This window comes from Varroa destructor, unplaced genomic scaffold (assembly GCF_002443255.2).
Source record: "Varroa destructor unplaced genomic scaffold, Vdes_3.0 BEIS01000001.1, whole genome shotgun sequence".
Lineage (NCBI taxonomy): Eukaryota > Metazoa > Arthropoda > Arachnida > Mesostigmata > Varroidae > Varroa > Varroa destructor.
Genome location: NW_019211454.1, coordinates 55355092 through 55368066, shown reverse-complemented (window position 1 = coordinate 55368066; position 12975 = coordinate 55355092). Strand labels below are relative to the sequence as shown.

General features: G+C 39.6%; 1 protein-coding gene and 1 long non-coding RNA gene across 3 annotated transcripts; one reads left to right on the top strand and one right to left on the bottom strand.

Annotated features, from left to right (window-relative positions):
* Positions 1–1206: 1206 nt before the first annotated feature.
* LOC147758831 (uncharacterized) lies at positions 1207–12182 on the bottom strand. The gene is made up of 2 exons (XR_015318629.1): positions 11874–12182; positions 1207–4651 (listed from the first exon to the last, which is right to left on the bottom strand). It is a non-coding gene; the product is annotated as an uncharacterized LOC147758831 (long non-coding RNA).
* Positions 3237–7946, top strand: LOC111250820 (uncharacterized). 2 transcript variants are annotated; one of them, XM_086976860.1, is made up of 3 exons: positions 3237–3393; positions 4504–4691; positions 7506–7946. In XM_086976860.1, the coding sequence occupies exons 1-3, from the start codon at positions 3328–3330 to the stop codon at positions 7558–7560; spliced, it is 309 nt and encodes a 102-aa protein (XP_086832986.1). In that variant the 5' UTR covers positions 3237–3327; the 3' UTR covers positions 7561–7946. The 2 variants fall into 2 exon arrangements, 1 of the variants encoding a protein (XP_086832986.1); XR_015318628.1 differs by lacking the exon at positions 4504–4691.
* Positions 12183–12975: the final 793 nt, after the last annotated feature.

The window sequence follows — 12975 nt, the reverse complement described above, 5'->3', positions numbered from 1 at the left end:
AACTTTTTAAGGCGTTTACTAATTGGTATACTTACTAAGGGTGTCCTACCTTTATTGAGAATACGAAATTTGCTGTTTTTGATGAAGCCTTTTTAGTCTGCTTAAAACTTTTGATTAAGTCTACATACGCGACTAGTGGATGAACAGTGTTCATCTTGGCGCCTTATCCAAAAGACTGGAATTTGATTTTCTTTTGTAAGCGAGGTTTATATGCAGAACTAAAACACTTTGTCCAGCTACGCCTTTGTGAGTTTCAACTTACTTATTTTTTAAAATTAACTAATCATGGCTGTTATTCCTACAATACTATAAAGAGGATTTCAAGTGTAAAACTAACGAACAAACGAGTAAACGTATAAAAGAGATTGAACTACACTGAAAAAGACCTAAAAAGAACCTAGTGTATTAAGCCAGTGAAAGCTTCGTTTTTCAGGCTTTGTAGGGTTTCCGTGAGTTATTAATGTATATCAGCACAATCAAAAGTGTTCGTAACTTTACAAAAAACACACAATGAGCCTATATCTGACTTATCTTTCCTAGAGTGCTATCTTTTTACATACCGCAATATACGGTTACACTCGTTTAAACTATTTTAGAGGCTCACTTAGCTGCAAATGCTAGTATAATTATACGCCGTGTTTTTGTTTAATAGCGTTTGTATTTGTAGCAGAAGCGTAGCGCTTGTCATAATAACATATATTCATGGTTGTTGCGTTCTACCAAGCATTGTACCTACAACTGAACCAACAAGTTACTTTCTGTGCATCATGAACTCGATGTTTTTAAGCAAAACTGAGTTTTGCACGACCGAAGTTGCATAAACTGCCCGTCAGGAAAAAAACTCTATGCGTCTAAGTTGAGCATTTTAAATAGTAGCTGCCTCCACGCGAATGCGCCAATGGACAACTGATGGCGGTCTGAATCGGACCGCCACGTGAATTGCGAATTTTAAAACGCTCTGCATCGGCTGGCGTCAGCAGCGATAGCCAACCAACAATCAGTCTGGTAATACGGCATTATTATAGTTAACAACTCGTAAGTTTATAGTTAAGTTATTTGACGTAACGTTTAACGACGGTATCGGACGTAATGTTCAACGCATTTTATTTAAGGACCAGTGATGAAACCTATTCGATGAATAGCTACTTTGCCAGTGTTTAGCTATCTGTATTTATCAAATATATACACGTATTATCTGTACATCAGTTAGAACAAAAGACTTATATAATTTTATTGCAAAGGGTTGGAACGGAACTCCAATTGGTAGCCGAGAGATTTAGGTTCTCGTATTTGTTTACAGTTCCAATCGAAATTTGGGTTTACACTTGTTTCGTACGCCCAATTCATACTACAGTTTGGGCATTTTTAGGTAACTGAGTTATACAGATCATCTATATACAGCACATTTCCTTGAAAGAGTTGTGCGGAAGATGAAGCCTAGAGAACAATGTAAATTTAATTTACCGTAAACTGGTAAATACTATTGTAAAATTTACTTACTTATTTACCAATTTTACCGACTTAAAGTCTTCGGTAACTTATTGGTTCAACTCAAGATGCTCCTTTAGAACGTGTCGACTGGGCTAATTTATGGTCAGCTAAGGTTTATTGTGGAAACTTTAACTTATTACAGTTTGTCCTGAAAACTGCTGTGCGGAATATGAATCTGCCTAGGCAAATACTTTGTTCATTGAAAAAAAGGGTTTACTTTTCTGAATTTAGTTGCTTTTAACGGAAGACTAGTAACTTCTTTCTTATTCCCACATTTGAAGATAACGCGGCAGGACCAATTGCAAACACCAAGGCGGTTACGAGCATCGCCCGTGCTTAAATGTTATCAAATGTACAAATGTATATTTCTGTGACAACTGTTGTGCAAATAAGTGTCCTCAACGTGTATTGCATGAAAAACTGTGCTTAAGCTATGTTTTGAAAGTGTCTTTTAGGTTTAGACCCTATCAAGATTCTTCTTTGATAACTAGCCGTCTTTCGACGTTACTTCTAAAATATGATTTGCTTTGTATCTCTATGAAGTCATATAAAATGTACTTAATGGCAAAAGATTTAATATGTTCTGCTACTAAACTTTGTCTTTTTGTTTTTTGGTTTGTGTGTCAAATACAAAACTGTCCTGTCTGGTAGTCGTACCAAGTTGATTTTTTCTGAGTAAATAAAGTTTTATCCTAAAAAGACCTGTGCGTTGAATAGCACCTATTGATTGAATACTTTTTCGCTAGAAAGTAAAGCGCCTTTTTTCCTATAGTGTAATACCAATTTAAAGGAAATAATTATTTTCGACGTTGAAAATTTATATATTAAATTTTTTTTTGTTTTCTCAAGCTCTACAAAATGGTCGCAGCATTGAATTTAAGGGCAAAATTCAGATTTTTTTTCGCGATTTTGTCGTAAAGTGACTACCTTGGTCAAAATGATTTATAACAATTCAGTATATTTTTAGAAAGCGTAGTAGCCATAGAAAGCGTAATGCTAATTGATTAATTTGCGGAATGATTGGTAAAGAATCATTTCGGCATATATAATTCGTATTCCTGGATTAGGTGAATTATATATTTTCCGGATGGTTAAATTAGTCTAAATAGGAAAACAAGCTATAAGTAGCAGGGTATGAAGATTATAACGCTGATTCAACTGGTAAGCAGAAATGGTTGTAGAGAAACATTGGGCTGAATTAGGCAAGATCTCAGACTGCAATCTTAAAATTAAGTTGACATTTTTTCAATCAGCGAATTACATGCAACGTACTAAAAAATTAATTGCGATTAGGAAAATTAGGCTACTAGTATATTCCTAGGATATACTAGGAAAGCGGAATCATTTCAGCAAAGTAATCGATTACTATTGGAGCAAGGTCATGTAATAACTGTTCCAAACTAAGGGGTTCACTGACCCCAAGCAAAAAATTCTCTGTATTCAAGAAATATAAGAACCCTAATTATAGAGTTCCTACGGGATAACGTAATAGTATAATATCGTCTTAGGAAAACAGCAACTGGACGTTTGTGTAAGTATAGGTTAGGATTGGTGCAATAGATTACGTCACAAATCAAGTATTAGAACTAACTGGTGACATAACTGGAGCGTTGCAAAGCAGGATAACTATAAGGCTATAAATGTTGCTACTATGCCTAGTTGATTGACGCAGGAAAATCTAGTTACTGTAATGGGATCGTTGCAATGAGATAACGATATTGCTGCTCGAAACTGCTGTAAAGGTGCCTACAATCGAGCTATAATTTGTTTGGATAGACCCAGAGCGAATCAAATTCTTCCTTTTCTGGTATGTCTATCCGACTATAAGGATCCTTTATGAAATCACCTTTTTTTGTTCGGAACCTCTTGAATATCGTAAAAGCTGATGTAAACTACGCTCAGGTAAGATTTTTAAAACATTTTTTCTCCTGTTAGTCAAATTTTACACGGAGGCCTATGGAGGGTAAGCTTCTTGTTACTAATCGAAAGCTTTTGTTCTTGAAAGAAAAAAACCGTAAATGATGTTTGACGTGTAGAGGTGGTGTTCTATTTAGGAGTTCTATTTCCTATTTGTCGCTTCTAGTAGATAGATTTAGGCGGGCAGAGTAAAAACGTAATACACACTTTTGTACCTAAACTTAATGTTAAAGTACCTGATAAGACGAGCATATAGGTGATACAACATTTTTGCTATGAAAAATATCACTTTCTTAGCGGCTTTTCTCAGTGCCAATCGGTAGATCTCGACGAACAAAATATACACTATTCTACACTTAACATATATATATATCTTAGCGTGGAAAAACCAAAACTTCTATTAGTCATATTGATTTTGCGATGAAACAGTGACACTAAAATGAGGCCCAGTATGGTTTTGAGTAGTTTTCTTATGCTAACTCTAACTAGGCCAAAAGTTGAGGTGAGATGGGCAAAGTAACTGCAATGGAATAACTGTTGGTCTAAACGATTATTTATATTGGGCTGGGTATAAAATCAACAAGTCGATCAATCAATTTATGCAAGACAGGCATAGGGCAAAGCCCATGGGTCCATCTAGTAATATGTAAAAGTGACCAAGCCCCATATAATGGACAAAATGCAAGTAGGAAAACGTCGATTATGTGGATGTAACATCCATGATATACCTAAGTGCATGAAGAAAATTGCGTATGTGTATAGGTAAAGAAAACTTGCTGGCGGTTCTCATAGCATTAGTAGCTGTGTTTTGGTGTTGCTTTTCTTTTCTCTTTTACTGGCTTTCCATCAATTTGTCGTTTCAATCACTTCCGTTGCTCGCTGCAGTACCATGCCCTACTTTCCCTGTCTTCTTAATTTCTAGTGCGCTGCTACCGTTGCAAAATGCGACAAAATAAGAACAAAATAAGAGTAAAATGAGATAATGAGGAGAAGAAAGGTCGTCACTAGTAGCGGTAGTTGTTTTTCAATGATGGGTTTGAATGCCCTCGCGAATTCAGCTGAATTCTAGGTTATCTACGTCTCTCTATTTCCTAGCGTCTACTTTATGCCCGCTTCCGTTGTCGGTTCCTGTGGGTTGTCGCTTCGCCTCTACATCTGAACACGGGTCCAACCTCCACCCACAGTGCCCGACACGTTGGTAATTCTGGAGGCGGCTTAGCGGCCCAACGTACTTATCGACGAACTGGAATATGCAAGTGGAAAGAAAGTACATGCACTTCAAAGTAATTATCTTCACGGTTCCCCTTTAGTGCTACTACCGAAGTCCCGTCCAGTTTTCTGTAGGCCTAGCTTCAGAGGTTCGTTCGAAGGTCTTTCGCGGCGACTAACCTCCTTCCGCCAGCTCTATTTATCGAAGAGGCACACTGACTCAATGGATCTGCAGATTATGCATTTTACATTTCGCACAACTGTTCAATATGGTATTAATATATCATAATATGTGATACGCACCTTTTTATAAGTTAATGTACAGCACTTGTTTTGTTAATGAGCACTTTGTGTTATAAGGTTGAAACTTTTTTTTACTTCTATGTACTACACTTACGGTGCGTACTCAATCATAGTAAAGTAGATATAAGCAAACATGTTATAATCATCTTATTATTACATTAAAAGACAAAAACACCTCCAGCCATTTTGACATTTTGACCACCTCCAAAGCCTATTTTGCTATTAAGCATATTTCATTTTACTTGGATAGAGATAAAGAAAACTACTCATTTATATAAAGATCGTTTAGAAGGACTATCTAACAACTCCTATTTCGTTTTGAAATTTTTGTTGAAAAACCGTGTCTTGTAATTTCGAAAATCCTTGAAAAGGGCCGCTTTGGGTTTTGTTCTGTGATGTTTTGTTGCTGAATCACTTGCTTTTTCAAGAAACAAACGTCCTCGAGAATCGGACCTTCAGGTTTGGTCCTTTCAGTTACAGGTAGACCAAATGTGAACACGTAGTTATGTGCATGTAGATTTATAATTGAATGATATTTCTAGTTTCGTTGTTGCCTTTGAAGTAGGCTTTGACCTTCTGGGAGTTTCGTGCACGACTAGGGACAACGTATAGTTAACCGTGATTAAATACGGGTTTTTCGAAAGAGATGAAGACGTCTTTCATTGTCTGTTCTGATGCTTTGTGTATTGTCTTAAAATAGCATGGTCGTACCGGAAATCGTAATCGTAGCGGAATTTCATCGTCTTCTGATGGATTTAAAGTCATTTTTAGAAGCATAGTGATGTAATCTTCGCTGCAATAGAATCGATTTATTTGGCGTCAGCTTCATTCAGTCGCATGTTGGCAGTAAAGTTGTGTATTGAAGTATCTCCATAAGTACGATCTTTTGGCACAAACGTCTTCAATATCGGAATCGCTACTTTGATCGACTTCGAGTACCAGCTGGCTAAAATCGCCTAAACATATGGTTACAATGCCTCCGAAAGGCTAATCTTTGCTACCCATATCACGGAGCATTTTATCAAGAGCTTCGAAGACCTCTTGTCTAATAAAGGCGTTCGTCCCAAACGATGCGTGCGGTCACGCGAAATAAATTTCTAGTTTTGGCATTTTTTTGTTCTACATATTATATCCTTCTTCAGGTGGATAGGAAGCCTGAATCGTCAAGAAAGCGCAAAATTGTCGGCTGTCCATATAACAGTGCCTGCTGTTAGAAGTAAACAGTACAGTTATGAATGTGAGGTGGCCGGGAAGATTGTTTGTTTATAACTTTCTGGAGGCGTGAAAATGTTGAAAAACGAAGGGGGGGGCAAGAGCCAGGAAATGTTCACTCAAGGGTCATAGATGACAACATCAAGAAGGGGCCTAAATAGCAAGTCAAAGCGGTTTAGCCGGGTTGTCGAAGCCGAACGTTCCACTATCCGGTCAGCTTCGAAAATACAAATCGCCGGCATGCAAAATCGTCGTTATAGAACCGTCATTGGAAAAAGTAATGACGGACAGGTGGATTATGACTATTGGGTCCCACCCTCCAATGGTTGAGGACTTTGTGAAGTGGATTGCGGCAGCACTGACGATTGGAGGGCCGGCCTCTGTATGCGACATCGTAAATCACCGCAATCGTTGCCGAGGTAGTTCAAGGAGCTTGTAGCGACGCCAAACCTAGAGGAACCGCTAAAAACTAGACAGTGGAACTGTGAGGAAACTGCAATTGTAGTGCTTCTGTCTCTTGACAGCATAGACATTCTCGTGCTAACAGAGACTTGGGCAACTACCGCGTTCAATGTTCCGCGTTTAGATCCTGTGCACAGCCCTGCAACAAAGAACGACGGACCAGGCCGCCCTTGTGGAGAAATTTCCCTCCTTTACAACCATAGATCCTTACGCCGTGCCTAATGGGTAATATAGTTACTGCCTTGCGTGACCAGTGTCTATGTCTCGTAGCAGTCTAATCTGCAAAGTCGATTTGGAATCACCATACGTGCTGGTAGAGAAACTCGTCAGAGGAGGAGGCTGTTTCTGCTTTGGTCATTGCCGACGATTTTAATGCTTGCTTTGACCAGCTGAATTGCGGCCGTATTACGGCTCTCCTAGACACGCTTGCAGACTTTACTTACCAAATAGTCAATTCCATCTCGAGCCAATTTTTTTAGGACACACAGAAAATTCGATCACCCACATCTATTTATGACAAACGTAACTTAAGACGCGCTAAAGTTTCAGGATGAAAATTACTCTCTGTTTGAGGGCGCAAGCATTCGTGCTCACATACCGATAGCGATAGACCGTATTGTTCAATTTACACCTGCGCGGATTGTCAAACGCCAACCTTCGTCACAACGCTTAGATCTAGATAAGCTCCTGGAACTCATCCACAATGCTCTACCTATCTGTCAGGTGATAAGTGATGAAGCCTATGCGGAGCATTTGGTTTAATGTTCGCAAGAGTACAGCCTTTACGTACCCTTTAGAACCATAGGCCGTAGTTCAGTTTTATTTGCAGCCTTGCCCAATGTTTGCAGATGGCTTTTAGGCTAATAGTTGAGGTACAGCTTGAAATTTACCTTTTATTCTCCGTTTTTAAGACGGTCTGTCGAGAAACGCACGTATCAAGAAGAAAACAACACATTTAACGGTTGAAGACTCGTTTGATCGCCGATGCAGAATGGCAACCATAAAAGTGGCTAAAGCGCCATCGCAGCTCGTTAGCTTACCCGACTAGCTTTTCCGGCTTCATGAACTACTTCTCGGAACTGATCACGTCGAGGGATATAGCACCAGACGCGGCGCCCTTTTTCGCTGCAGTGTGGGAAAAGGTGATCTCAATGCAATGAAGTATCCTTCAAGAAACTACAGTACGGGAACTAATGCAAGGCCTTAGGAGCTTGCGCAGTAGGAAAGCTGCCGATCCAGATCTCAGCATCTGAAATGCGCAGTCGTTTTGGCCTCGTGCTGGAGGGCACTATTTAGTAATGTTTACATACTGATACACTCTTAGCCTAGTGAAGACTGCTTTCGTATTTACTGATCCCCGAAAGAAGGAGCGACCTTACCGCGCCGTCATCATAGCGGGAAATAGCAAAAAAGAGTATTTGTTATAAGTTGCTCGCCGGTCTGCTGAGTAAGAAATTCAACAGCTACTTGGAAAGCGTACATGTCATACCAACGGAGCAAGATGTATTCGTCGATTTAAAGGCAGTCTTCGACTTTGAGCCAGGACAGGGAAGGTCTCTCCATGAACGTGCTCAACCTTCTAGCTGCGATTCTACAAGGGAACAGGCCAATCATCGATGATAACCATCGATGGGTGGCGAAACTTCCGTTTTTCATACGTGTAATTGGCCTCACTCAAGGAAAAACCTAAGCCTACTCTTATTTTTCATCTTGCTGAAGGGCCTTTCCAATCGAATGGGAAGCCAAGAATATCAGTCGCAGTCATCTTGTACGCAGACGACTTAGGAGTCGAACAGGTTTCAAGTGCAGAAAGTTCTGCGCTGGTTCTTGCAGCAGTCGCATATTTGGGACTGACCGTAAACCTGACTAAAACGAAGGCGATGGAACTTATATGATGATAGTGGCCACCGAAACCTTGTATTTGACCAAATCGTTTATGTAAATTAATTTCTATACCTAAGGTCGTTCGCGAACGGCAGAAGTTTTACTGCGTACATAACCAAAAAATAAAAGAAGTGTTAGCCGCATGGGCGATAAAATCGTCTTATCGCTTGTCCCTACCAACCGCTATCAACTTGTTCGATTTCGAAGTACCTCCGACCGCAACATTTAAATCGTGTCGAAGTCTGCTTCCTCAGAAAAGCATTGACTACGCATAGTGATCCGGAATCGCCACTGGTGTTTGAGGTCCCGCATCGTCGCTTTGAGCTCCTAGAAAGTAAAATCTTCAAGGCGGATTTTAGCAACTTAGAGCGAAAATTTGCAGAGATCGACGGGGATTTCTTTGCTTTGAACGCGATGAGGAATAACGAGTGGAAAGGGACAAACCTACAAAACAGGTCGTCACTCGTTTTGCCACACATGGGTTTGACCATAGACGTTGCGGGAAATTAGGTTTCTACTACTTCTATGTCTATGCGAGAAGCGGAGAAAATGACGTCAGATGCTATGCTACTCGATGACCTCTGTACGATTTCTAGGACATCTGGCAAATCTTTCAAACCAGTTTTATTGTGTTGCTGACCTGTATTCATGAAATTTTCCACGAAGCTTTTGGTTACTACCAGCAAAGTTTAATAAAGTAAAATTTGGTTATAAACTTTAATCATGGGTGTTAAGTTCGGCTTTCAGGCATCAGAATTGCGGCGATGCTCGATCACTGCTATAACAATAACCGTTTTTAATCCTGCCTTAATTTAGCTAGGATCAAATTGATCACGAGGTTTTTTACATGTTGCTCCCGAAGAAAATCACTAAGTCCTTGCTTTTTGTAGGCAATCATAGGCATCGTTATAGTTATCTTAATTGACCATTTAAAAGTGGTTCACATATATTTTAGTACAGTTTCATCCTGTTCCGTAGTGCCTAATTAGAGTTCTTGTAGGATTTTGATGGGATTTTGATGCTTTCGTTTTTCTGGTATCGATGTAATGAAATTATAAACTGAAATATTCCAAATTCTCAATTGAGTCCTTTACCTTAGTGTAAGAATATACGAGTTTCTTTAGAATGTATGTGAGGACATGTCAAACTGTGCTTCGATAGCTAGGTTGTATGGCGATAGCCTTGAGTTATTGCATTCCTAAAAAAAAATCTCACACGTTTAACAGGTCGGTAACGTCTTTTGTCATTAGCATAAGCATTAACAAATCTCGACTACCCAAAACATCCACCTTTATCCAACATTGTCGTTCCATTCTCGATAATCGTGTCTGGCAATAACCGTTTTTGAGATATAGTCCTTTGTGGGCGCAAACTTTCTTCAATGCGGTACTCGTGTGTGTGTTGTGAGCGATCCAAGGATGTAGACCTATGAACATGATGAGGCAGAAGTCTTAGTCGATTTCTTTCTAACGGTACCATCCCATTAGCTCTATAGGGCTGTATAGTTTTCGGTAGTAAGTGAAAATAATGAACTGGGACGGACGTAAAATTTCGATGCATAGGCGCGTAGCGTAGTTTTCGCCGTTATGAACGCCGTTAATTTTGTAGGTTTTTTTTGAGTTGCGTAGATTTGTTTCAAAAATGCATAATGTTTTTGCAATTAAGTCGCTCGATAAACGAGTATCGCCTACGGATCGGGAGCATTTGAGCAAATGCTTTACATGGTCCTGTGTATTGCCTGTCACGGTACTACTCGATTTTATACACATTAAAGATAGTTTTTCTTTACACGTGCATTTCGTAGTACAGTTGATTGATTTGACCGATAAGCATATTTCAACGTCGAAGTCGCCACTGAAGGTCCGGCATTGTATGGGACAATCCATTGTGACATAGTGTGCTGTAGCTCTTTTTATGCCTCACAAAATCTTCCAGCTTAGAAGAAGGTTGCTTGTATACGGTAAATGCGTCTTCGCTATACGTCATCTATGTTCGGCGTATGGCTTTGAAAACCCCTTTAAGTATTAATCGCTAAAAGCGCACATGAATTGTCTGCACGTCAAGGGCCATGGACCATATGCCTTAATACTAATCTGTTAGGTCTCGACTTTGAGGTTAGATTCGGAATTTCAGTTTGCATAAATGTACTCTGTTTTGTCTTATGAGAAGGTTTTTTTCGACTGAAACGTTCTTTCGGTTAAATATGGTCAATCTTCCGGTGTTTGGTTTTCAGTAAGATGACCTATAATTTAAGGTCAGGGCCGATTCCGTCACCTTCATGAACAGTGGTGCATTTCCATACGTTCAAATGTGCGTAATGGAGTCCTGTCTAAACTCTGCCCTTGAATAATGATGAGAAAAAAAAAACCTTTAGTAACCGTCTAAAAAAACCAAATGTACCGCCATTATTTATGGCGCTTAACTAAGTTCTTTACAAGAGTGCCGTGGAGGGTTTTGCTTGTCTTAAATATAGGTGATGTGTTCAAACACATCCTTTATAGCTGGTCTGACCAGGTATTGTTGTAAGAGACAACTTGCATATGGTTATTGAATTGACTCTCATGACTCATTGCTCAATTTGCATAATATCTTTGTGTTTCGCCTTGTGCTTATGATTTCGTCGTACGATAATCATTCAATACGAACAGTAGTACGCACCGTAAGCAGTCATAGGATCAATATGATTCCGAAATTATCTATGATTTGTTCGTTTCCTGTTTCCATCATTTTATTTACGGGAGCTGTTTTGGTAACTGTAGGGTGATTTATCGCAGGGCTGTATTTGATCCGGTTGCATCAATCATTTCTACTTCGCCCTCTACTGGAACGTCGTACGTTCGTTCGTCTGTAGTGGTCATGTATCCGGATTGATACGCGCTTCTCGTAAATATCTAATATATTCTGTAGCTGTTGTTAAGTGCTGGATATGAAAACAAAAAATAACTGATTACAAGTACTTAAATTCTGGACAACTGAGGTTCTATAGGCGGCACTCAATGCTGTCTTGCAGACCCATAAATTTGAGACTGCGATTCAACTCGATAGTGAATCGCATCTAAAGACTGAATAAAGACGGAATAAAGACCTGTAGATTCCGTCATCAGGACGGCGTCCCAAGTGACATTGGATCATATAATCTGAAATAGACAACCGTACTGTTTGATATTTTTGTTAAAAGGCCATTGATGGTAGCGCATTTCTTGCGTACGATTCATTCAGTTCTTCAAACAATTGGTTGTCAATATATTTAGTTTTTTCTTTTGCACAACAGGAACTTGCAATTTCATGTACAGGCACATACTGGCCATTTTAGTGACGTTTGTTGAGACTGTTTTGTCCTCGCTTATTTTTCGTCGTTTACGGCTTTCGACTTTAGCAACACGTCCATCACTTACGTTTCTGTTGGTTTATTTGGCCTGAAGGTTTGTTTTCTGTAGCGATCTGCTTCACGCCGAACATTTGGATCCTCTTCTGTTTTGGCAACTTTCTTAGCCTTCTTCCCGACTGATCTTTCTCGGCCATTGTTTTTAATCGTTTCGGCATGTACAACTAATCACTAAGCTGTAATTCTGATAGGCGCAGAACTTCGTAGCTTCGTCAGCGGTGTAGTTTGAACACAGTTTACATGCAACACACACTGGTTACAGATGTTCATACAACATAATTTTTACACTAATGACATATCATCGTTGACGATGCCGTCAGTCGCCCGGGTGTTTGTTAACGCTGCACGGCGCAATTTTCAAACATGGAAACGAAAAAGAAGTTGCTCTTGAATGCCTATAACCAACCAAATCAGTATTGCGCTTTCCGTCTCGAAAAGGCAAACCTTTCTTTTAAGAGAAAAATAATTTGGCTAATCGGCAGCATCTTTCAGATTCTTTCGGTAATCTCCAGCAACATGTAAAAAATCAGTTTACCAGGATCACATTAAGAGGCCTTTCTGGTGAGGTGATAAACGATTTGACATGTTCTCCAGTTTTAGTGTTACCGTTATTATCATACCGTTATTATCACACTCAACCATGGTATCCCATTGCCCAACAGCATGGACTGACACTCAAAGCCTAGTTTTGACGTAGGCCTAATTATTAGTTCCTAGTATATCTATGTTACCTTTTCTGTGAAAGGAACGAATTAAATAGTTTATATTCCGCAGTCTCTCTGAAGCATTTGTTCCGAGCCAGGATGAAATATCCGAATCAGTGAGTCTACTGAATAGATTGGATTGGATTGGATCTGGCACCGTGACAAAGCGTTCTATAAGGTTCTGGTAACTGTACACTGGGTCAGGAGGGAAAGCACGAGTCGATGTATTTGTGCGTTGGCCTATCCATTGACATGTGTGAAATGTTACAGTACATTTGCATACCTATTATCCTATCTGTACTGCGAGATATTGTATAGCAGTCGACGACTCGTAGCACTGAGAAGTGTTCAAAAATAGGTACCAATTAAAGTCGGCTTTGCCCTTTTACGCTCGCTGCTTCAGCATGG